Source organism: Rhea americana, unplaced genomic scaffold (assembly GCF_003343005.1).
Source record: "Rhea americana isolate MKP2758 unplaced genomic scaffold, rheAme1 scaffold_5, whole genome shotgun sequence".
NCBI lineage: Eukaryota > Metazoa > Chordata > Aves > Rheiformes > Rheidae > Rhea > Rhea americana.
This window is the reverse complement of record NW_028186645.1, coordinates 7,352,972-7,378,047: the sequence shown is the minus strand read 5'-3', so window position 1 is coordinate 7,378,047 and position 25,076 is coordinate 7,352,972. Positions and strand designations below refer to the sequence as shown.

At 35.5% G+C, this 25,076-nt stretch overlaps 2 protein-coding genes and 1 long non-coding RNA gene across 10 annotated transcripts in view; 1 reads left to right on the top strand and 2 right to left on the bottom strand.

Moving 5' to 3' along the window:
* The window catches only part of DGLUCY (D-glutamate cyclase), a 43,019-nt gene that overhangs the window by 225 nt on the left and 17,718 nt on the right, over positions 1-25,076 (top strand). The window contains exons 1-8 of one of the 3 annotated variants that reach the window (XM_085317552.1): positions 43-265; positions 13,604-13,697; positions 14,372-14,417; positions 16,738-16,849; positions 19,071-19,224; positions 19,911-20,109; positions 21,756-21,906; positions 23,367-23,489. In XM_085317552.1, coding sequence (XP_085173678.1) covers positions 16,747-16,849; positions 19,071-19,224; positions 19,911-20,109; positions 21,756-21,906; positions 23,367-23,489 — 730 coding nt within the window. In that variant the 5' untranslated portion in view covers positions 43-265; positions 13,604-13,697; positions 14,372-14,417; positions 16,738-16,746. Of the gene's footprint in view, positions 1-42; positions 266-13,603; positions 13,698-14,367; positions 14,418-16,737; positions 16,850-19,070; positions 19,225-19,910; positions 20,110-21,755; positions 21,907-23,366; positions 23,490-25,076 lie in introns of those variants that run through there. The other 2 variants (XM_085317551.1, XM_085317553.1) reach the window with 2 other exon arrangements.
* Positions 1,271-6,162, bottom strand: LOC146588748 (uncharacterized). The gene is made up of 3 exons (XR_014897380.1): positions 5,666-6,162; positions 4,769-4,827; positions 1,271-1,709 (listed from the first exon to the last, which is right to left on the bottom strand). It is a non-coding gene; the product is annotated as an uncharacterized LOC146588748 (long non-coding RNA).
* GPR68 (G protein-coupled receptor 68) overlaps positions 6,795-25,076 on the bottom strand; it is a 58,227-nt gene continuing 39,945 nt past the window's right edge. For 5 of the 6 annotated variants that reach the window (XR_014897378.1, XR_014897374.1, XR_014897379.1 and 2 more), the window contains one exon: positions 9,908-10,024. The gene's annotated coding sequence lies outside the window, so the exon portion shown is untranslated. Of the gene's footprint in view, positions 7,036-9,907; positions 10,025-25,076 lie in introns of those variants that run through there. The other variant, XR_014897375.1, reaches the window with a different exon arrangement.

Sequence of the window (25,076 nt, the reverse complement as noted above, 5' to 3'; positions counted from 1 at the left end):
GCGGGGGAGCAACGGTCGGGGCGCGCGCGGGCGAGGAGGCGCCTTTTAAATACGTTGTGTCGCCCGGCGGGGGCCTGACCGCAGCGTTACCCGGGGCTGCCGGGCGTTGTCGTCGTGTTGAGAAGTTGCACACAATTTACTCGAAGATAAAAGCAGCCTTTTTAATAGCTGAAAGGTCAAAAGCACCAGAGGAGCCTGGTTAGGTACACTGATTCAGGATGTGCTTGTTACTGGGGTCTCTGCCTCGATGTGTTACGAGGTGAAGGTAGGGAGAAGCCACCGCATCGATGTACTGCTTCACATAATTTCGTGCATTTTCATTGGTCCCCATTACTGTGTGGGAGCAGTATTCTGATAGTGACTTTTTATTCGTTTTTAAGGAAAAAAAATGGGTGTTTTGAAATGTATTAGGCCTGTTTATCTCACCTAACCCTCTCTTATGTTTTGGAAGCAATCTGCTTCCTCTAGAACTGTCTAAACTGTCTCCTGTTGATCCTGAGACAGATTACACACATTACTTTTCCTTCTATTTTTTATTTACAATAATTCTTGACCTATTTTCTTCTGAATGCTGTTGGTTCCTATTCACATTTTTCTCCTTAGAGAATATATAGCAAATACATATAGAATATAACAAGAGGCAAATTTGTAATGCCCTGTCACATGTAATAGTTGCGTTCTGGCATAGCATTTGACTCTGGTACAACAAACACCAGTGAAATAAAATGTCTTCTATTAATCTGTTATTCATATTCCAATATTATATATTTGTGTGTGTATTTGTACATAATATATTTGATACATATGTGTATTTGTACATATATGTATGCACACATTGCTAGAGTTTCCTCGAGAAATACTGGTTTGAACTTCCTAAAGTTAGCTTTCTACTATAATGTTGTTTCAATGGCAAGTCGTTTTTCATTTTTTTGTAATTTGTTTCAGAAATTAAAATGTCTGAGGGTTTCTTAGCATTCCTGGTTAGACAGAGATAAGACTGCAGATATTCTATTCAGGTACCTCCCTGTCGCACATGGTACACACATAACTTCACTGGGAGTGTCTGTCTAATTATTGCCTCCTGACTCTATGTTATCAGGACTGTTAATATAGAAAGTTTAGTCATAGAAGATGTTTTCAAACTGAAGGTTATTTTTTTCACTTGATTTTAGAAGGCTCTCTATTGCAGGGACAGTAATGTTATATCAGCATAATATTTGATTGAATTACAGTAGAGAAAATGTAATGAAAATATAAAATGAAATGATAACTTTAGTTCTTAAATTTAATTTTTACGTCTGTATAACCCTAATGGCTCCTTTTATACAATGGGGAATGTCAACTTTATTTCTTCTCTACCAGGAGTAACAGCTGTTCCTGGTTATTCTTTGACCTAGGTGTTGTATCTTAAGAGTCTGGTGCAATATTTCATCCAGTGGCTCCTCTAGCCTACACTTTGGACTAACAGTCCCAGACAGCCTCAGAAGAAAAAAAACTGAAACCTAGTTCCAGTCTGTCCTGTACCAGCACTTAGTACTAGTAGAGCTGGGAGCGAATCCAACAGCTGCAAATAGCATAAGAGCTTGATTTTGGATGTTCATAGTTGGCAGGCTTTATCTGTTTGCTTGCCTCATGCTGAATCCTTCTTTTTTCTCCTTTTAAGTTTCAGCTAAAATGATTTAACAACTTCAAAGTATGAGGAGGTAATCCTTAAAAAAAGAAGAGAGAGATACACAAACACAAAACAGAATTAGTGGTCCATTGTGATAGCTCCTGACTATGCATATAGCAAGAGATAGTGATTCACACCTTCCATTCAGATTTTTTAAGTTGTAACTGGGTTTGGAATTACACAGTTTTATTGGACTTAAATGAAATGACAGATCAGGGACCCTGATTTGCTTGCACCTTGGAAGAAATAGCTGAGCAACATAGTTATTTCATTAAAAAAATTACATAAAATACCTCCAATGTTATAATATTTTTCGCACTGGATTTCTCATGTCATACCCCCAAAACAGCCTTACAGAAATCTTGAAATAATTCTACGTTTTGACATACATTAAGACAAAAGGGCTACACTTAAGCAATCCTAAGGCTCCTGTCTATATTCCATGAGTACAAGACCATGCTCAAATTTTCATTTCAGCTGAGCTTTCAGGAACACTAGAGGATTAAACTTGGTCCTATGGTACATTTGATTTGAGAGTGGCTCTCCAGTGGAACAGTCCAGACATAGTGAGCTCCATCACCTTTRTATTTGGGCTTTGTGGTCATTTTTTAAAAGGATACAGTATTGTCAGCCATAAGGGTAGACGGGATTTACATGTAGGTGGAAACATCCAGTAACAGTAAAAGCAGATTAGGAGTCATTCTCTGGATTTTAGGGCAAGTGGCATGGCAAGTGCACAGCTGCATTCTTTTCCCTTCAAAGCAAAGGTGGCCTTTGCTGTGCTGCTTAATGGATTTAGACATACTGCAAACAGTTACTGGCCCATGATTGTGCCAGGATTCTGTCTTCGAGAGTCCTAATCTGGGGCCAAAACCATACCAGAAAGCATGCCAGCAGTCAGAAGTATGGATAAGCATGTGCTAGTSCTCAGGTTCTGCCTTTGTTCCATTTGGATTACTGACACAGACCTTCAGAGAGGCAGGTGAGGGAGGGAATTTGGCTTGAGCCTGAAGCTAAAGCTAGAACCTTAAGCTTAATGCAGAAACCGTGATGGACTGTGGCTACACAGGGAGAACAGAATAGCCTATAAGATTTATAGTTTGGAGAAATAAAGTCATCCTTGCTATATAATCTGTGCTCCTAGAAATGCACTGCAGCTCTGAGTGCAATTTAGCTGACTGAAAATGCCATTTGCACTTTAAATACTCATTTATATGTGTGCTGAAAGAACACTGTTTAGCATGATCTTACATTCAATAAATTATCTCTGCAATGTTAAAAGGAAAAGAAATAGTATAGAAACAATTAAAAACTATAGGGTAATGTAGAGCAACTCTCTGTAGTGTAGATATCATTTTTTTGAAATAGAATTTTTCAAGCTTGGCTGATACTTGTGTGACCTGACAGGTCGGTCAACCAACAGTTCAGTGTTTGGGCTGAGTGTGTGCTGCAAGTTTAGGAACACAGAGTAACAGAGTTCTAAACATAGAATATCSCTTCTCTACCCCATAACACAACTGTATAAAAGTATGCATATTTACTTGTCATTCCTAATTGTGAAGCAAAAAGTGAGAAATACCACGTGGAAAGATGTTACTGAACTTCATCTAAGAAAAAGTGTTGAAACATCTTGGCTTTGGTTCTGAAAGAGATAGAATGCCAAGCTAGTTTGAGGGCTGAGGTGAAATGCTCAGTGTGAAGGCTTCTGAGAGGAAATGAGAGCAAGAGAAAGCAGAAAATGAGTGCTGTTGCTGCACATTTCTGGGATGTTAGTGCTTCACAGTTTTGAGGTTCTTGATATACTTTCTTCCTAATGGAGAGCTGCGTATCCGTTCCTATGTAGCTGAAATTGGAGGCATCTTGCACTTTCTTACAGTCACTGAATTCATACCAAAATAGGTGTAATTTTCAAAGTAGAAATGTTGGAAAGTCAGGTGATACAAATTGTTCCCATTAATAACTCCACAGAGAACACAGAAAGGGAAAAAAAAAGATAAAATTCTGGAAACTAAGAAATAAATTTAGGGAGGGACTCCCCATAAAAGACATGATAACATGAAACACAGTTTTTAGGTGTAATTTTAGTACAGATGCATTTTTAGTATAGTAATAGGACTAATTTCTTGTTTACATACAGTCTATGTTTGAATAAGCTTAATCTGCAGTTGAACATTTTGTGCTTGATAACTGTCAGGGAAGTGGATGGGGTAGGTAATTCTGCTGTTTAAAACTTTTTTTTTTTTTTTTTTTTTTTTTTTGTATGAAACTGATCTGGCCAACAGTTTTGTCTCTCTAAAACCGCTTAATGTCATACCATGAAAGGAGAAGTTATGCTAAGCATCCAAGCCTAATAATTCTCTTAACGGAAGTGGTACAGCTCTGTCAGGAAATGGGTCGTTTCTTGAAAGAGTAAATGTAAGTGGTGAAGATATGTCACCGATTCTAGGCTTACATCTTCACATCAAAATGAATTTAGTTGCTTAAACTAAGACCTATTTCAATATGTATTYGTTTCTTCACTGAAAATTAATTTATTTTCTCAGTTATTGTACAGTTAAAACTGTTGTTATAGGCAACAGTTTCAGAAGTTTGTTAAAAATCTCTGTGTCTATAAAAGAGAAACAAAAAACAACAATGAAAATTTTTGTGTTACTTTCTGGTGAGGAAAAATAAAATGAATGAACAATATTGGGAGAAAAGGAAGTAGTAACATCTAATAAAACAGAAATGGTGGCTCATTTCAGTTCTGATCTGCTCAAATGCTTAAGCTAGACAAGACAGATGGAATTTTTAGTTAATACAAAGAATTGATTTTGGATTCTAGTTCTCAGTCACAGGGAAGTTATTTTCAGATTTGTTGTAAGAAATGCAGAGGGCTGTAGTTCATATTGTTMTTATTAAACCTTCAAGTAATACTGACTGCAGTGTAATTAAATCCAAAATGCTTTTCGGAAGACTTATCTGTGAACTCACACTATTTTGAAAATTGACTGTGAACCTCAGAGAAGTCGCCATAGAGAAGGCGACTTTAAAAAGGAGAAGCTAATCAACATGATCTGAAAGCTAGAGATGAGGAAATTGAAACTTTTAACTCACCATGGAGACCATGAGTACATCCTGATACTTGCAGAAGCCATGCATCTATTCTCCACCCTCTAAAGAAGGAAGCAAAACCATGAGAAAAAAATGATTAATTGGCAAGAGTTTAAAGGTATGTGTTGTAGTTTACAGAGATCCTATGGAAAAGGAGATAAGCTAAAAGTGTCACATAAAATGAAGAGAAGGGAAAAAGTCAGTTTTGAAAGGTCTAAATAAAAAATTCTAAGTTTAACTTTTTATTGCTGATGAATTTAAAGATACTGCATCTGTCGAATTACCAGAAAGCAAAAAGGAGTATTAATAAATTGAACAATATATTGCAGAGATTCCTATATTCCTTTTTCTTTTACCTCAAAGTTATGCAGCTAATGATTTTAAAACTATTCTTTTAAAGATTGAAAATATAAGATGTTCCCATGATTGGAATATCAGAAGAGCATATCCTAAAACAGATGGAGAAATTAAAATCAATATGTTCCAGATTCAGATGGTATACCTCCAGGAATTTGGAAGGAACTTGGAATAAAACTACTGACCTCCTCAGGAGAAAATATGAAAACTCTTCTTATTTGCAAGTATTATACCAGATGACTGGAAGGCACCTCTTGATGTAGTGTAATATAATATGTACTGTAATATGATTTCATATAAGCAGCATTACAATGAAAAAAGGGCCCAAGAAGTGTTTTGAGAAAGGTTTGAAAGATTAGCTTTAAAAAAACAAAAGAATTAAAATAGATAATAAAAACAGTAGCTAAACATGCTGCCATGAACACACCAGAGAGAAAATATTGCTGTAAAAAAAAATCAGGTAATGAGAAATAGATAGCTGAATTATAATTTTTCAGTCTATTTWAAAAAAAATGAGGATTTTACCTGAAATTGAATACTTACAGAATCACAGAATGGGTAAGGTTGGAAGGGACCTCTGGAGATCATCTAGTCCAACCTCCCCCTGCTCAAGCAGGGTCACCTAGAGCCTGTTAGACAGGGTTGCATTCAGGCGAGCTTTGAATATCGCCAGAGAAGGAGACTCCACAGCCTCTCTGGGCAACCTGCTCCAGTGCKCCATCACTCTCCCAGTGAAGAAATTCCCCCTCACGGTCAGACRGAACTTCCTGTGCTTCAATTTCTGCCCATTGCCTCTTGTCCTGTCACACGGGACAACTGAAAAGAGTTTGTCCCCGTCCCCTGGACACCCTCCGTTCAGATACTTTTACACATTGGTAAGATCCTCTCTCAGTCTTCCCTTCTCCAGACTAAACAGGCCCAGCTCTCTCGGTTGTTCCTCATATTCTTCAATATGTGAAGTCAAATGAGGTGAACCATGTAGATGCTTAGAATTCTTTACAATAGACAGTGAAAATAAAGTATCGTTTTAACTTAATCACTCATTTCTAAAAGTAACATACATTACAACATGGCCTTATGATCTCTTCCCACCAAAACTTTTAGTTTTGAGTGGTATTAAGTTATTGTTAGATGTTTATATTATTCTCTCCAAGTCTTTAGATAATGAATTAGTAAAACAGTTCCCCTGTGTATTTCTGTTTAGAAAGCTATCTGATTGAAATTAGTGGACAAGCTTGAACTACTATTTTGGTTTATTCATTAGACAGAATAACTGCTTTTGGATAGCAAGTACCAAAGCAACTATTAGAATTTTAAATCATTTTGGATTGGACATGAATGCATGATGTTCACTGCAATCCTGGCGCCCTGTCTTTTGATTATAGGAAGGAGCTTAAGGGGAGCTCTACAGAAATCATGAGTCTTTCTGTGCTTTTGACAAACACAGTATTAGTATTAATGCCTTATTTAATCTTGTGTCTCAGGACAGGACCTTTTTTTTTGTAGCTTTTTATGTACCCTTTTTGACTTCAGATATCCTATGAAAAAAGTAATTGTTCCTCTTCTAAGGCAACAGTTACCTATTCTTCCTTGTGCCTTTCATTTTTCTCTGCACAAGAAGATGCCTTCTCACCCCACCCACATGCCCCAGGAGAGCAGCCTTCTCTCCCCGCTCACAATAGCAGCAACGTTCGTTTGTATTCGATTACAGAGTCAAGGATGTTATTGTCATAGTTGCAGGTTGTGCTACGCACCTGCACTTCATCACTGGTCTCTCACAATTTTTCCCTTTAGTGCTTCTAGTCACAGTGCATCCACATATAGATGAGAGTTTGCGCCACAGTTCAATCTATGTTAGTCCTTTTTATTTAGTTGTTCTGCTTGGTTTTGGAAACTTTATTCCCATTGATCTTCTGAAAAGTAATGGATATAGAAATCACACAGCCATATTAAAACAGAGCATTGTATAGAAATAACAATAAAAGCAAAATATTTTTAGAAGAGAAAGTCTACCTATCCATCTCATTATATCTTATTATGTCTTATAACAGGAGATGTTACTATCTCCTGTTCGTAGGATCCTCACAGCTAATCTTTAGATATTTACTAAGTATCTAAAAATATTTAGATATTTAGTATAGAATAGAGGTAAGTCATGGTTGTTTTTGTCTTACATCTACCTATTAAGTCTAAATATTCATGCAGTAAATATCCCAGCATTCAGGTTACCTACAGTATTCATCAAGCATTACAAAGAAGGCACAATTTTATTCTGAATTACTATAAAAAGATCTAAAGAATTAATTTAGATGTTATTTTATATGTGCTATTGTGTGTTAGAGGTTATTTTCAGCAGAAGGTTCAATATATAATGGGAAATACTTGGTTATGGTTTTAATCACAGGACAAGTGTTCAATGCTGGTATGAGATTACATCTCATTGCAGTAATGCTGAAGAGCCATAGCTATAATTGGCTTCCATTTGCTTGGAACAATATGCTGGCCTGGAATATAACAGTGCCCCCCCCCCCAATTTCTCATTAATGATGTGCCTTGATGAAAGCTCCTAGAACACAACTGAGAACTGGGAAAACCTTGGCTTCTTCACTGAAGCTGATAATTACTCTGATACTGGTTCACCATGAAAAATATGTATCAAGAACAAAATAGGCCATCTGTAAGAATGGTACCCTCTCTATTCCTGTTCAAGAAATTTGAGATGTGTGACTCCTGCACAATTCATGAACCCAAGGTCACACAATTTAGATGCATTTCATTTTGGTAAATAGTCTTAGCTATTTTTAATGTACATAGATTATATCCTAAACAATGCCTGCTTAATACATTTTGTTTCACATACTTTCTTCYGTAAACTTGGTAATCATAGAAAAGTCACATACAGATCATTCTATCCTTTGAACTATAAGATAGYCATTTTGGACTGTGTTGTATTCTGTTAAATTTGTGCAGTCTTGAAATGACTATGTTTAATTGAGAACAGTGTGCTTTATGTGCTCAACCATGGAATGAGTGCATACGCACACATGCATGCACACACACACTTTTTTCTTTTTCTTTCCTTTTTTTTTTTTTTTTKGCCTAGTGTTTGAATGCAAGTACTGGTTTTAATAGTTTCCTTCTTCGAAAGGAGTGGAAAACATTGTGTAATATTTTCCAGACTAAAGCTGGACGTATTCAGAATAGTTAGTTTTTAAACTTTCCAGTAAATGAAACCCCCCCCCCCACACATTGTTGTTTGAATAGGAGGACATAGATTTGTTAATTCTTCTGTGTGATTTCATATTCTTTATATGCTTTCCAGTAAACTATTTTTAGGTCAAGCAAGGAAGTCTCACTTCTTTCCAATCTTATATTTTTATGCTCCAGCGAACTTTTGTTATTTCTCAGTATTCTTCCACAGATACAGTGATCATACATCTCATATATTTGCAGTTTTAAGTGCTTGCTAGATTCAAAATTAGCCTTATATACCAAAATGTCTGTCAAAGTCTTTTAGTATACAAATAGTATAAGAATAGAGAAGAGATTTCTGCTAGGGAAAATAGGGAAACCTACTCTATCAGTAGAGAATGGGTTTTTAAAGTCATTAGTCAGCATCATCTTTTAAATATTTTGGAACAAACAAATTAGTGATCCTTTTTTTTTCTTTTTTAACCCAGCAATCCTCTCCTAGTGTTCCTCAGTCTGACTAGATATCACACAAGATTCTAACAAGTCCTACCTGTTCATCATCTTTTTAGCTGTTTAAAATCCTCTATCTCTTTCTGTAGTGGGAAACACCATCGGTCTATATTCAAATGATAATGCTTTTCTATTTTTTTTTGTATTATTAAAAACACTCCTTGATAAATGTACCCCACTCAGTATGCAGTTGTTTTTGTTTTTATTTCCAAGTAGCTAGGTACCTTACCTGTTTTACTGATTTACTGTATTTTTTATCCAGAAATGCCAGTCTTAAAGATTCAGTCCATTTTCAAAAGTCTAGGTGGTCCCCAAAAGAGGGTTTTTCTATTAATTGTATTAAAACAGAAGCTAGCTAAATAGGCCTAGCTTTGAACTAAATTCCCTTCTCTTTTGCCTCCCCCACATCAAAAGCCTATACATTTACTTCATCCTTTGGAGAGAGAAACCATAGGTTTTCAAGTTCAGATTTGCAAATGTAAATGCTCTATTTATTTCTAATTATACTTTTAAATTTGGAGCCCATTARTGTAAGCTGATGAGTGCTCTTCACTTCTCTTGCCTTTTTTTCACTGCAGATACTGGCCCGGATTTGGGACAGTATTGTGCCAGTAATAGCTAATTCATTGTATTCAGAGCATTGTTGTAGGACACTCATCTCAAAAGTGTATATATTTTTGATTAAAGGAGTATCTTGTTGGTAGACTGCACTCTAATATAAAAGCAGTTGGGTTAGCTTTAAATATGTTTGCTTTTGGAACCAGAATAAAACAGTTCATGTAAAATACTTGGCTTTCGTATCAAGAAAATTCCCCAAGTAAACTAATTCAAGAGATAGATAGCTACTGTTATCTACGTGGTATGCTGGRAACTGTAGTTATATATGATAAAGCCCACTGCTTGTCTGACAGTTTTTATGTTAACCTTTAAAAACAAAGAAATCACTCTTAGCTCAAGAAGGTCCTGAACCACAAATCGTGGATATATTAGGCAAGTTTTGTCAAATGTTTATTTATATTGTACACTCTTTCTTAGATAGGCAGTGTTGGTTACTGTCAAAATCAGTATACTGATGCACGTTGATGTAGCTTTAGTCTTACCCTTGTTCAAAAAATATTTTGCATTATTTGGACTTTATTCATGTATTAATCCACACCTCAAAACTCTTAAGGCAGTATGGTGGAATGGAAATGGAAAATCCTGTTCAGAGAGGGAGGAAAGTACAGTTAGATCAGAATCTAACACTCAAATAAGCCAAAAATGTGTTCCTCTTCGAGGGAGGAGGGGGGAAAGTTTAGCACATTCTCCATACTTGGGATAAGTATTTGTTATGTGAAAAATTTAGAATAACAAGAATGGTTATTCAGAACTTGATATCTTAAAGCACCTCCTAAATAGCAGATACTGATATTTTAGGCACGTTGTTGCAGTTGCCTATCTGGCATGTTGTGAAACACAAAAAAGGAGTGATAGTAAGCGGAGAGGGCAGGGGGGAAAGAGCTAAAACTTATTTCTGAACTATGTCGTTCATCAGTATTAATTATAACTTATTTTATATCAAAGGTGTTAGCTTGTCCCATACATGTATGTATTTATGAAAAGCACWTGTATTACTTTTATCTTTTTCTGTCCATAATATAGGAAGTGTTTAAGCACTTCACCCATCTTGGACTCAACAGGACTGTTTCTCCACTTATGACTGTTAGGTACTCTATTAATACTCATGGAAGTGTTACAGGTTTGAGGCCTAAGACTGTTAGGTTTGAGACAAAGTTTTCTCCATATTACAGTAGCCATTTCTAGGAATCTAGTRATTAAACTTATAAAAATAGCTTAATATTTTCTTTTCTGTTTTTTTTTCTATACAAAAGGTGGGCTCAGATCTGAATTCACATGTTGTCTTATCTTTAAAAGTTGAATTTTGGAGGCAGAGCATACCACGATACAATCTTTATAGCTAAGGTTTTTTAAAGATATAAAATGAGGCAATGGATGCCTAAGACATTTTCAGCCCTTAGCTACTTATTGTTAGGTAATGAAAATCAAAATAATGACATTAATATCTCTTTCAAGTCAGATAACTGATGCTGCAGCCTTATGAGTCATCTCTAACACTGAGCTGCTTGTCTGAAAAATAATTTTATGGTGCTGAAAGGTATGAGATATTGACAGTCCTGAAGGTCTTAATCTATTTACCCAGAGAACACAGGGAAAAGGAATGAAGGCTTAGGATTAGTTTTGTGGGATAAAAATATGAACTGTGTATTCTTTCAGCTTCTTGAGCTCTTTGCTGAAATGGTATATGCAGGTTGTGGTTTGAGACACTGACTCTGTCTAGTGTAAGTAACTGCATTGTAATGCTAATGCATTGTATAAGCCACTGAACAGCCACCAGTGACAGCATTTAATCATCAGATATCTGATCTACTCTGTAACTGGAAACTCGCATGAGAAGTTCCCTCACTGCCAATACTCTGAACCAGTTTCTCCTTTTTAAAAGAATGTTTATTGACATAGAAGAGTTGGCGTACAGTTCCGCCTGCAGAGCCAGCACAGGCCAAAAGGTCAGCATAAAACAGCATTCCTCTTGCAGGTCTGCATTTTTCTTCAATTTATTCTCTATTTGCATGTACCAAAGTATTTCATGCCTAAAGAATWATACCAATTTAGGTTCAGAAGCCTATTTATACTAAAGGATTTAGATCARGTGCCTTTTGGGTATACAGTGATATTTAAGAAGATCCTTCTAATGCAGAAGCAGGACAAACTGCTGATAACTAACAGTGCTAAATGTTAAAACTAATATATTGCAGAATTGCAAAACAAAATATGAAACAACCATTGCTTTGGGAAAGGATGTAGAGTGGGGAAAATATGCTTAACATCGGGTGACTCCAAGCAGGATTGTCTTCTGTGTCTGTTGAAATCCATGGGCTTTTTGCCCCAGCTTGCCCTTTTCTTTGCTTTCTGTGCACTTTTGCCTTTCCCCTCACTTTATTTAATGAAATTGCTTGATACTTGTAAAGGTGAAGCAGTCATACTGACACTTTGGAAGAGTATTTTAAGTCTGCTTAGTTACATAAGTTTTTTTGCATTTTTATCTGATGTAATTTAGTACAGCTGTATGTGGACACACCCACTACAACTCAAAGTGTAATCTTTCTGACAGTTAAGTGACATTTTTCCATTTTCTCGTGTAATGAATAATTTACAATATGAGCCTTGAAAGAATCTACACTCATATTTAAATATCTGTAAAATTTACAGATTCACTTTTTATTTTGAAAGCTCTACTGCAATGCAAAAAGTTCCACTCACTCATCTTCCTTCTTTTTCTGCTTATCTAAAGAAATTATAATCTACAGATTATAAACATTCTTTATAAAATATAGCTAAATCAACAATTTAATGTAAAGATAGATATTTCAGCAAGGCTAGCTGGTGTTTCTGCTGTCATATTTCATGACATACAATGGAGAAATAAGTGAGAAAAAGAACGCTCAATCCAATCTTATCAACCTTCATATTTATAAGGGATATATATACACACACACACAGTTGTGTAGGTATCTTGAGAGAAATACAGATATATGAATTTGAGGCTGAGGAGTCTGAATCTTTCAAGTCTAGAAATCATTTATGCATTTAATATTGTGTTTTATGGTTTATAAAGTTAGTGATACTGAGAACAGGAAAAGCTAGTTTAAGGTTGAAAAGCTATACAGTTAAGAGATACAACAAGCATGTAAATAAAAGAGAGCTAATGAAGAGAGAGAAAGTGTCCAAATCCCATATTGCTACTGGATACAGTCAGACAAATCAAGCAAACAAGCTCTCAGAGGAGAGCTCCAAACTTCCAGCTTGGAGATAAAGAGACAGAGGTCTGAGCTGAGGGAGGAAAAAAGGTAAAGACAGAGRCACGGTGTGGACAGAACAAGGCAGATATAGCTCAGGAAATAGCCCAGGACATACGATCAATGAGGTGTTATGAGGAAGACTGTGCTGTTGGTCATCCAGGTCAACTGAGACAGCCTCATTGTTGGATCTAATCTAGAACTGCATTTTTCTTGCTTCGTGTTGAGTTCAGGATTATTTGGGAAAGGTGAAGGACATTAGTAAGTATTGCTGTTGAACATTTAACTGTTACCTTGTTATACAGTAACTAGCTTTATTACCAGACAAGGCTTAAAGATAGAAACTAGCAAATCTTTAAGTGATCTGACAGGTAAGGTGGTACTCATCAAAGCACTAGTGTGCTGAGAAGGGCACGTGAAAATGGTTAATGACTTAGAGCTTCTCACTGTAACAATTTATCACAATTTCTGAATATGAAAGTATTCGATTTCCATATTTGACCTACCTGAAAATTGTTGTCTGAGTAATGGGATACTCTATAAATCAGCAGGGCAAAATCCTTAGATTGTATGCATCTGCCTAATTCCATTGAAGTCACTGGAGCTACACAGATGTATAGTAAATTAAAATGTCATGCAATATTTTATGTTACTTAGTAAAATCAGACTCAAGATCTGTTCAGAATTTTTACTAAAACATGGTACATGTCTGTACTTCCTGACTGCCACTTGCCAATGCAAAGAAATGCAAAGAAAACTTTTTCCTAAATCTATATCTTTTAAAAACACTGTCATTTCTGTGGAGTGCTGTTTCTGACAAGTCTATTTATGATTTTAAACTAGTGATATGGCATATGCCATACCACCATCATTGTCTAATCACACAGCTCAATATAAATGATTACATTTTCATTGATTCTTATAGGTAATTATCTCTTTCCAACTTTGAAGCTCTGTCATCCTTGTCAAGGTCTATAAGTGCAGCTAAGAATATGATAGTGCCCACAGCTCAATAGAGGGTAAGTACCATTTTAATGTGTCAGACAGCAATATATTTTAACAACTAGTCATTATAGTTTAATATGTAAAGCTCAGAATACACATGAAACATGTTAAGTCTTCACGTAAACCTCTAATACAAATATTTACTGAGCTTCTAATATGGTACTATTCTACTTATATATATATATATATATATGTATGTATATATATAAAAATACATATATACACACACTATATATGTGCTATATATAATATATATTATATATATTCTAATATGTTTAAGAACGGGTCCTTTAAAAGTGATCTTGACACCTCTGTGCTATGAAGCTTTGCAGTATAGGTTATCGGTATTGTAAGTCACACAGTCTGATTTGAGCAATGTAACTTAGAACAACGTTTTCTTCAGATTGGGTGCTCTCACTAGGAAGTTTATCATTATGCAGTCAGTAAATGACCTGGTTTTCAAGTGCTAGTTGCACAGGACTATATCTAGCCTGATTTTGAGGTTCGTTCTATTGAAGGTACCCAGTATAGTTTTCACTCCTTTAACAAAATCACCACAGGAACTTTAATGATAACAAATGGGCATAAGGTAAATTTTGTCTCTTATCTAAAAGAGGTGAATCAGCCTATTAATGTTTATTCGTGTCCTAACCCGTTTACTAGTAACATTTTGTTGCTTTGCAGCTAGGTTCTGCCTTCACAAATAGGAACTTCATGCCCAAGTACATTTACAGGTACGTACAGCCAGCATTTCAGCCCTGTTGTTACTCACAGTCCTCTAGCTCAGTAGTCACTCTTATATGAGTCTAAAACATTTAGGCACCTAAGTGTTTGCTAATGAAGTCCCATGGGTGCTTCCATTTCTGCCACTGGGCATACACAGTTTTCTGACAGCTTCCAAAGGAAAATTTTCAACAGGTACCAGTTCACAACAGTGTTTCAGAATGCAAGGAGAAGTTTTCCTACCTGTTGTGGCTACACATCTACCAATAGTATGGTATCTGAATGTCTCAAAGATTTTAAATGTAAGATAAAGAAAATTAGTTTTCTTAGCTCAACTTTTTGAGTGAGGAATCAGGCTTGTGCAACCTTAACCTTGGCACTTCTGACAAAATAGCAAGCTGGTGACTGTTTTTGTCCCAAACCAGTCTCCTGAACTTTAGATGGTCTTCCAAATCCAAATGCGCTAGTAGTTCTTTAGGCCATCAGTCTTACAGGGAATTTCAATGATACTCAGACGTAAAGAAAAGCAATTTGAAAGGATCTAATGAAGACATCTTGAATTTTTATTAGGATCACTGTATTTGCTTGATACCTCTTGAATGAATAATACCATATTAGCATTAGAAATCCTCTTTGCAATAGGAATAATGCTTTTTAAATTGACACTTATAGGCCTGGAATAGGTCTCAGCCACACCTCTAAATGCAAATTGTTGTTGCCTTTAAAGAGTGTATTTGGAATCATTCATGATTTTGTAATGAAGTCTGTTTTTTTATACAGCATGATGTTTTTTTGTACAGTCTGATACGTAGAAGTGGAAAGGATTGGATGAGTTAGAAAGTAGTACATTAGAGTTCATAAAACAAAATCCAGAATGATTTCTTTTGGCTGACAATCTTATATAAACATTTCAGAATTAAGAAATAAATGCTTCAGACTCTAGATGCAAAGCTTGCTCTAAGTTTCAGTGCACCTGACTTAATATCTCAGAGTTCTGYAAGCTTTGGGAAACATTTTGGACAGACAACATATGATGAAAGTGAAATTTCAGTCAAAGCATATCACTGCTCATTCTTCAAGTAAAGTGAGGAATGAGTTGCTCAGAGGTATAATGTTCACAATAAAATGGTTCATGTATTTTCTACTCCACTGTGGAAGTTACACCTTGTACCGTCATAGTTATACAAAACACTGTGGATCTTTAACAGAAAAGTTAACTTTTATTAGAGGTCCGTAACATCTCACTGTATATTAATTTACTGGCTTCTTTTAAAAGAGTAGCACAGCGTCTATCATGCTTATTACTTCTTAAGAGTGATACCAAGAATGGCTTCTTCTGAATTAAAGACAACCTTGGAGGTACCTTGGTAATTTGGTTACTTGGACGCTAGCTCGATTTGTTTTATTAGGAGCTGAACATAGTGTTTAGAGAGACATGTTCTTTCTGAGTTAGACTACGAAAAAGTGGCCAAGGTTGAAATCATAAGCAACCAAATTTTTGTTTTATCCTGATCCATCTTTTACTTTTTCCTGCTTGTGATGCAATAAACTCCTCTTACTTTTTAGGTAGTTTAGATTGAGATGAAAACTTTGTGTGGACTTTGACTAGACTGCAGAAAAAAGATCTCTTCAATCTTCAAAAGATCTTTTAAAAAGAGCCAGATATTGACTCTAATTAGAGTACTTATCCCTGTTTCTACTTAAGATTTTATGAAAAATGACTATGTGTCTGTTTTCTCAGTGGAAAAATAGCCACAGGAGTATTCATTTCTAAATAATGAATATTTGAGAAGTACAATAGATATGGAACATATCAAAATGACATTTTCTGAGTATAATTCTCTTTCATGGCAAAGTTACACTACTAATTGTCTAAAAGCATTTTCAAGAGAGAAGTAATACTGCAGATTGTAGCTTGGTTGGTTAATTCATTTGTGCTTTTGTAGTTTTAAAGTAACAACAAATTTCAAAAAGTGAATACTCTAGAAAATGAATATCTAACAAGGAAAAAAGAAAGGAAAGGGCAAAAAAAAAAAAAAAAAAAAAAAAAAAAAAAAAACACTTTATCCAGAATGATAAACTTCTCTGGCTAATCTGTTGAAAGTTTCGTTTTGAGTTTAATCATAAAATGTTGGTGAAATAACTCTTTGCTCTAAGTTGCCTTTTGGATTATAAGTTTGAATTTTCCAGTGATGATAACCTGGAGAGGAGGGAGGGGCATGAGGAAGAAACTTAGAACTAAGTTCTCCAGCAAATCTGAATTTAAAACAATGAAAAAAWATATATACATGCTTTGTGTCTAAATTTATTGCAAAAATGTTCTCTGTTAAGGTTGAAGAGATGCTTTTGAAAGGAAGCTTGAAATCTCTGCTTCCACAAGCACTAAGAAGAATAATTCGATGCAATAGACTTAGTATTAGTAATACTTCTGGAGCTGCAGAGGGTAAGTAAGTAAACTTAAAAGTGTAAAATTGGCTCCAGTTTAGATTCATGGCTGTTTTTCTTTTTTGTTTCTAAAGGAAGGTAGGAATATTGAAAGCACTGAAGTAAAACAGAAGGAAAAGTTGAGTTGCCTTACATTCTTAAGTCATTTGGGCATTTTTGAAATCGCGTTTTAAGCACCTGAGATTGTATTCTTTAATCATAAGGCTACTTTAAAGAAAATATTTCATCCTACCTCTGTAAAGGACATGGACATTGTTTTCAAAACTGCCAAGTATCCCACAGCTCTCCAGTTATGCCAGCCATGTTGTGGATGCAGAAAACATTTGAAAAATCTTTAACCAAAGCTGACTTCTCTTGCATACATATATTATCACATTTATAAGACGACATACTGTGTTCTTCACCGCAACCTTGCTTGACTTGGTGCGTAGCATATACTTTGGGGGAAGAACTAGAGGAATGTAATTGTAGAAGTGGTTTTCTGCTTCATTTATTGCAGAAGTTGAACATTAATAACTCAGTGAGACTGGGAGTTACATGGCAGAGGTTAAGGTAACTGAGTATCTTTCTGATACTCATAGCTGTTTTGCATCTCTCATAGCTGGACTTTTACAAAAACAGAGAATTTTGTGAATACAATAATATAATACAACCAAATCTACTGTGGCAAATAACTGATCAACAGAGCTGCATATAGTAGTGTGACTATAGCATAAGAACATTAAGGGTCGTTCAGTAGAATCAGAGTGAGTCTTGTAGTTATGGTTGTATTTTCCATCAGTGCTTGTGGATTCTACATGAGTGGCAGGAAATGAGGTTGAGGGGTAATTGAACCAGTAGTATTTTATTCTATGTTAAATTGAATATGTTTATTTAACAAAAACATATTTCTATATTTAGCAATAAGCTATTTCTGTATTTAGTAACTTTTGTTGGTAATAAAATAAATTTTTGTGCTGAGCACTCCCAGAAGAGCAGTTTGTGGGCACATTCAGTATGCAAATATGTGCTTACCTCAGTTTAAGCCTTTGCTTTGCTTTCTTCCATCAGGAATAAAACTTTTATCTTTGGGATTCTTGAACAAATTTGGTCAAGAATATGATATTAAAACAAATACTGATTTTTCCAGGCTTTTAAAATAGGTTATTGTTTTTAACTAAACCATTGACAGACTACTGTGATCTTTAGGAATGTGATAGATTCTACCCAGCCTCTTACTTGCCTCTCTGATATCAAACACAGCAATAATTTTTTAAGCTAGTACGAATGTGAGAGTTAAGGACTGCTAGTTTATGTTTTTATACACTATAGGTCAGTTGTACTCCAAATTGCCTCTCTGTGCTTCATCAGCTAGTATTTACATGCAGAACAAGTAAAATGACTTTGGTATTACTGATTATTGTTCCTTTTTTTTTTTTTTTTTTAACTAAATAACAAATGTGAGCTTTATCATTGATACTCACTGCAGAACTGCTAATGTCTCTAGAAGCTGTTGCATGGAAGTAGTCAATAACCTTTTAATTTAAAGTTGATTCTAAGGTGAAGAAAATAAATAAAACAGGTCTATTCACTTTACTCTCTTAAATTGGAAATAGTTGAAATGAATAAACCTTTGCCTGTCACACTGAACCTCAGTTTTGAACTGTAATTTTGCCTGTTAAAATGCAGCCAAAGTAAATTTCCAAGGGTAACTAAAACTCTGAAAAATGAATAACATAATAACATATCCCAGGAGTTTACTGATGGACTGGCCATGATACATAGTTTGACATTAAATGAAAATGGTGAAAATGAGGTATACAGTAGCTTTTTTTTGACTCTGTGCTAAAATTTGCGCCAAAGCAAAACATTTTCTTATAAAATATTAATATATCAGCTTCTTTATTAAATTTCTGTTTAGCTCAAAGCAGTTGTACTGTTCTATTTTCCTTACAGAAATGTTTATTAAAGGAATTGTACTGTCTTCAGATTCTCGTACTGCCCATGCTTGCCAACTGTTTTAGCCAGGAACAGTTTCACATACAGAGTACATCTAGTTGTGATTTTTAAAGATATTTCAAACAGCTGCAGTGCAATTTGATTACATAGCTCTGAATTTAAGATTTACTTCAGTTAMCATTTTTATAGAACTATTTACAGAATATCTATGCAGGTATGTTATTGCTTCATAGATAAAGAGTTGTTTTAATAACTAGTCATTCCACCTTTCACATTTTCAGGCTATAAACAGGCAAATGTTGTGATTTTGCACAAATCGCTTGCTGATGACTTTGAAAAGTTTTGCCATGCAAACAAAGGGCCCCTGCCATTGCTGTACAGAAGTAAGCCAGGTGACTGGAAATGCCCTTCTCTAAGTAGTGATTCTGATATCAGGTAAATATGGTGTTCTCAGAGCTCTGAAATGAAGGCTGGTGGTGATTAGAAGAAATCATTGTCCCAGAGAACAGGCTACTCGTGTTGTTGTACATTTTGAACAACTTTCTTTTTTGGGGGAGTTGCACATTTTAATTAAATTTGTGCAAGAGCGTAACAGAACAGAAGCAGTCTGATCATCTTGTTCATGAGAAACTTGTTATCATAATTGTCAGTATTACAATGCAAAAGTGATTTTTTTTTGTAATTTATGAAAATCTTGCTGTCTGAGCCTGCAGAATTAAATAATAGTGTTTTATCTCTTTTATTTAGTAGGAACAGTCATGGGGATATTTGTATTGTCTCGGGGATTTAAGAGACGTACTCCTGGAGCAAACACTAAAAGCAGGACTTAGAACAGCTCCCTAGTTTTTGTATTCTTGAGATAAAACACCCGTAAGACATTTACCTATAAAACCTAGAAGATACAGACTTCTAACAGGTTCAGTGTGCTAGCTTGTTTTTGTGGAGATGATGTTTTGGGAGAGAGTGTGAATGGAGTGTTTCATTATTACTTGGAAAGAAAAAAAGGGATAAAATAGCCTATATCTTGTACTTTGATATTGGATTAATGTCAATTCAAAGAATTTTTGTCGTGCATCTTAYCTTCAAAAAGTAAGATAACTTTTTCCCCCCCCACTCACTAGAACTGACTGCCTACAGTACAGGTTATATGAGTATGGAGCTTGTACTGGATCTCTAAAAAGTCTAAAGGAGTATGCTGAACAACTTCAGGACATGGTGACTTTCTATTTAGGCTGCAGCTTCTCCTTTGAAAAAGCACTACAGAATGCTGACATTCCTGTAAGAAACATTGAGCAGAAGTGTAATGTAAGCATGTACAAGGTAAATATATGTGTATATCTATACACACACACACGCAAATTCTTTGTCATAGCCTTGTCTTGAGTATTTATCCACGTTCACATTAGGTGCATATACTTATCACTGAAAACCAGGGCTTTTTTTTCCTATACCGTCAGAGTACCTTTCAGAGTGTGCTAGTGCCAAATGCGTGAATATATAGGGTAATATGCACAGCGTCAGTTCAGTGCTTGTTTCAACTTCCTATGAAACTGGTTTGTTACTCATTTACAGTGACAAAGTATTTCCATGTGTGCCATGGTAGCCATTTCTTTAGGATTCCTTCTCCATTTCAACTGATGACCCATGCAGAATTCTGACCATCATCTTTCCACACACCCATCTCTCCACAGCAGCTCCTGCATGCAGGAGGAGTGATTTTTTTATGATCCATGACAGGAGGGGTTTCTTCTGCATGTACGAAAGTCATGTTTTAGATTTTTTCCCTACATTTGTAGAGTCTTCAAACTGAGTATTTGCTATGAAACCAGACCAAAACATCTAGGTCTCTGGGAYAGAAGATATTTTTCTGAAAAATTTAAGATATCCTCTATGGCATTTAAGACTGTGTTCAGAAAGCRTATAGTGTAGATTTTAGTGTAGGTGAAAGTGTTAGTATAATTCTGGCACCAGTAGGTAGACCCTTAGGAAGGCTTAAGCACATCTGCATGCTTTCTTCAGAAAGTCAACAGGCTATTCTTCTAAACAAAGGTTTTTGTTGTTCTCAGTGTTATGATTTGACAATCTTTTGCTGTATTGCTGGTCAAAATGAAAGGACAGTTGTGTCTCATACTGAGACCTTCTATCAAGTTTAAAAACAACTATGTATCTGTCTATAACATTATAGAATTAGAAGAATATCACAGTTGTTTACAGCTCTCAAATCAATAAAGAAGTATATACTGTCCGTTTCCTTAGTTGCAGGTATAATAGTGTTTTATAAGAATTTCTTACTAAACATTTCCTGTGTAGCTCTTGATGTCTGTATATCTTGCTTATTTTCAAATGCAACATCAGTATCAGGCATTTTATTCTAGAAAGCCATTCTGCCTTATTTCTGAGTAGAAAAGACTTGAGCATCCAAGTCAGTAGGATTATGAGTTCCRTAGATCCTTTTCTATAGGCACAGAAGATTTTGTTTGTGGAACCTCACACTGCTTCTGTAGAAGTAGGTACCATCAGCTACCATCAGTTCCTGACCCTCACGTGTTACAGAGCATCCCAGTTTCTCTGAATTCCAGTACAGAGAATTGATTCWGATCAAATAGATTTGCCACTGTGTTACTTTTTCTTACTTTTTCCCCTCTCCCTGTAGGGATCACAGGGTTGTTTTCTGACAATATTCAGAATATACTGAGCTCACCATGCTGTGTGCATTGAAACCTTAGCACATGCGTAGCATTTTATAATATTAAGATGATCAAGGATGGATTGTTTGGCTTCCGCACTGCTGAATCTCTCTCACACACACTCACCTGTAATGCAAAATGAAAGTTTTTTTTTTTTTTTTTTTTATGATTTAAATTAATGCTAGTTCGCTGCCTTTTCAAATTCAAATATGACACAATTTTGAAACAAAGTATTCATATTCATGTTAAAACCTTGAATTTTCTTTTTTAAACTATCAGACAGCTGTGCCTTGCTACAGTGTTTCTACTTTTTGCTGCAACTTAGTAGTTACAATGAGACCTATTCCTGCAAACAAATTAGAAGCAACTGTACTAGCAACCTCTCAGTTAGAAGAATCCCATGGAGCACCAGTTCATGTGGGTAACCCTGGTCAGTGTTTTTATTTTTTTATTCTGCGTGTGCTTTATTGTGTATTGAATTTGGAGGGGGACAGCAGCAGGGGAAGTGATGGGACTATGACAGCTGCATCAGTAAATTTACTATGTTTTAACCCTTTTTAATGGTTCAAAACATAAATAGAAAAAAAAAAGTAGGTTTTTAATTAACTGAACACAGAATTCTTGGATCAAAGATAGATTCCTGATGTAGCTAGAAGAGTTATATTAGAAGGGTGGTTTTGGTAATTAGTATAACCACATTTTTCAAAAGTGTATGCAATTTCATTTATGCGAATACTTGCTTGTTGTTAAAGATCCCAGTGACAGAGTAATAGTGCTTAACAGCATGGGGAGAAGTATGTGTGGATGCTTTCTATGTCTTCACTTATGACTATGAAAGTAAATACTGCATTATATTTAAAATACTGAAATAAGATACATTGATCACACCACTTAGGACAGGAAAAATGCATATGAAGTTTAGAAATGTGACAGGAATGATTAAAAAACAGCTCAAACAAATACAAGCTTATTCTCTGCAGGGGAAAATTGAAAGAATGATAAAATAGGATGTTGATGTTTAGGCAGGAGGCTATGGAAAGGAAGATAAGGGGAACCTGTGAGATGAAAACAGAAGAAAGGGTATTTTTTTATTGCAGTAGCAGAAATTATGTCAAAGAGCAGTTTCATGTGCTGCATGATGCACAGAAGTATCACACTGCAGAATATGGAAGGGAATGACACTGGTAACAGTACCCCCACTAATACATCTCATCTGAGTGCTTAGATTTGAGAAAAGTAGTAATAAGTAATAATTCTGAGTAGAGCAACAAGATGATTAGGGAAATGAGGGTCTTCACTTAAAGTAAATGCTTATATAAATTCTGGAAGAGACAGTTAGTGTCTGAAGAATGTAAAATGAAAGGAAGAGAGCAAGTGCTTAGAATGACCCAGAATACTGTAAGTAAGTGTTTGAATAAAGCAAAAGACAACTCAGTGAAAGCTGGATAAGAGTGAGATATAGGTATTTAACCCACAGAGGTGAAAGGGAGATTCCTTGTCTCTCTAGCTGAAGAATGTATGAAGCTAAAGCAACAGAAAACGTGTCCTAGGAAGAACCCATTTTCCATTGCAGACATTTATTCTTGTTTGCCAGTGTTATGAATACAATTCTGTTGATGGAGAAAATGCAATATCTTGAAAAAGAAAATCATCATACACACTCGGCTTGCATTTTGCAACAACATACAGTGAATACATTTTTACTGCTGTTATGTACAGAAAAGGAAATAAAAAACAAGACAACGTGTTCTGGGGATATACGCTGAAAGGCAACAAAACATGCCACTTGAGCAGGGTTTGCTGCTCATTGTCATTAATTGCGGTTTGTGTTCCTCCCTCATTTATAATATTACTGCTTAATTGGAATCTACCATGATCAATCAATGGCAGGTTTGTTGGGAATACAAGATCTTTCCAAACCAGACTATGGAGATCCAGTTCATTTTCACCCCGGTGATATCCCGGTGTTTTGGGCCTGTGGAGTAACAGGAGTAGAAGCAATCATCAACTGCAGTATGTACTATCTTTGGAGACCTTTTTCTAAAATTATCTTTCAATTTAATTCATTTTGTTTAAAAAGATGTGCACTAAATGAGTTGACTGATTATCAGGCTTGATTTCCATTGCTCTACCCTAGAATTAGCTAGAGACTATTTTCTATTGTGAGATACAGTTCTACCTTAAAGGAAGTTCTTACTGAAATAATATTTTTTTTGTGAGATTATTTTAATAGCAGAAATTTGAATCTCTGGCAGCAGCAACGCATCCTTTTTGAGCATTATTAAAAACTAGAAGTTTAAAGGTTTTCATTTTTTGAACTTTTTCCTTTTAAAATATTGTTTTCTATTACACTACAGTAAAATAATAAAGGAAGAAACAAAGCAGACAAAAAATCTTTCCATTTCGTTAATAACTAATAAATTAATCAATCTGGAAAAGAGTTTGTAATCATCTCTGTAGACTTTTGAACCCTCAGTTTTTGTTCCAAAAAACTGGAACAAGTGTGACACACTTTATAATGGAAGCTCTGTCCTCTGCAAGAATCTTGCATTTATGCAGTTGTTCATAACAGAAATGAGTGCAAAGAAGAAAAATGTAACTAAACCATAATGACAGTATTGTGTACTGTTCCCAATGACTAATGTGGAATGAAGCCTCATATTTTAGTTCTTACTGAAAAAGAAGCTTAATTGCAGACAGTATAATTGAGAAAACGTTTGAAGTCATCTGGGTTGTCCTGCTGTCCTTGCAGGGTTTGCGACAACCTCGTTCTTTACAGATGTTTATCTAAACCACTTTCAACACTTACTGTAAATATGTTCAGTGACTAGGAGCAGAGGCTTCTTTTTCTTTCTTATGTACAACACATTATTTCCAGTCTTAGCTCCAAGGTAAAAAGCAGACTCTTTCTGTGCTTCCCAGCAGTTTTATTCACCTTCTTTATGCAGCCTGTGTTGCAACCAAGGAAAGAGAAGAGACCTCCGTAGACAATTTGCTAACCTCTAAAGGCTGCTGCCTTTACCTGGGACAGGCTATAACTTCTGTCAATTTCTCCATTTTCTAAATTAAAAAGTTCACAATAACAGATTCTAAGAACTTGTTGGACAGCCTGTATTTTGCTATGCTCCCTTCTCAGCTAAGTAGTTAAAATCCTGCCTTGCCACAGGTTCCTGTACTTTAAATAAATCTGCTAGTTTCTCACAAGAAGTACTGCCCACTTGCTGTTAGCTTTGGTGACGTATATGAAACTTCAACATCCATACTCCCCCACCCCTCCCACACGGCCGTTGAACTACTAGCCATAGACTAGTAGTCCAAGACTTCCAGATTTTCTATTTGCCCCCGTACTTCTAGTATCAGTATAAAGAAAAAATAAATATTTTCATCATATTGTGTTGTCAGGTCTAAATAAGCTTATTCACCAGATTTTTGATGCTATTGAGATTTCCTTTGCTAAGACCTAGTGGTAAGCTTTTGTCATTAATCCTTGCCAACTACAGTTCACAGCTCTCCTAGCTAGGTAGGCAAGACTCAGTGCAAAGAAGCTATTCCCTATCTTCTTAAGTTGATAAAGGACTACTCCTACACAGCAGGCAGTAA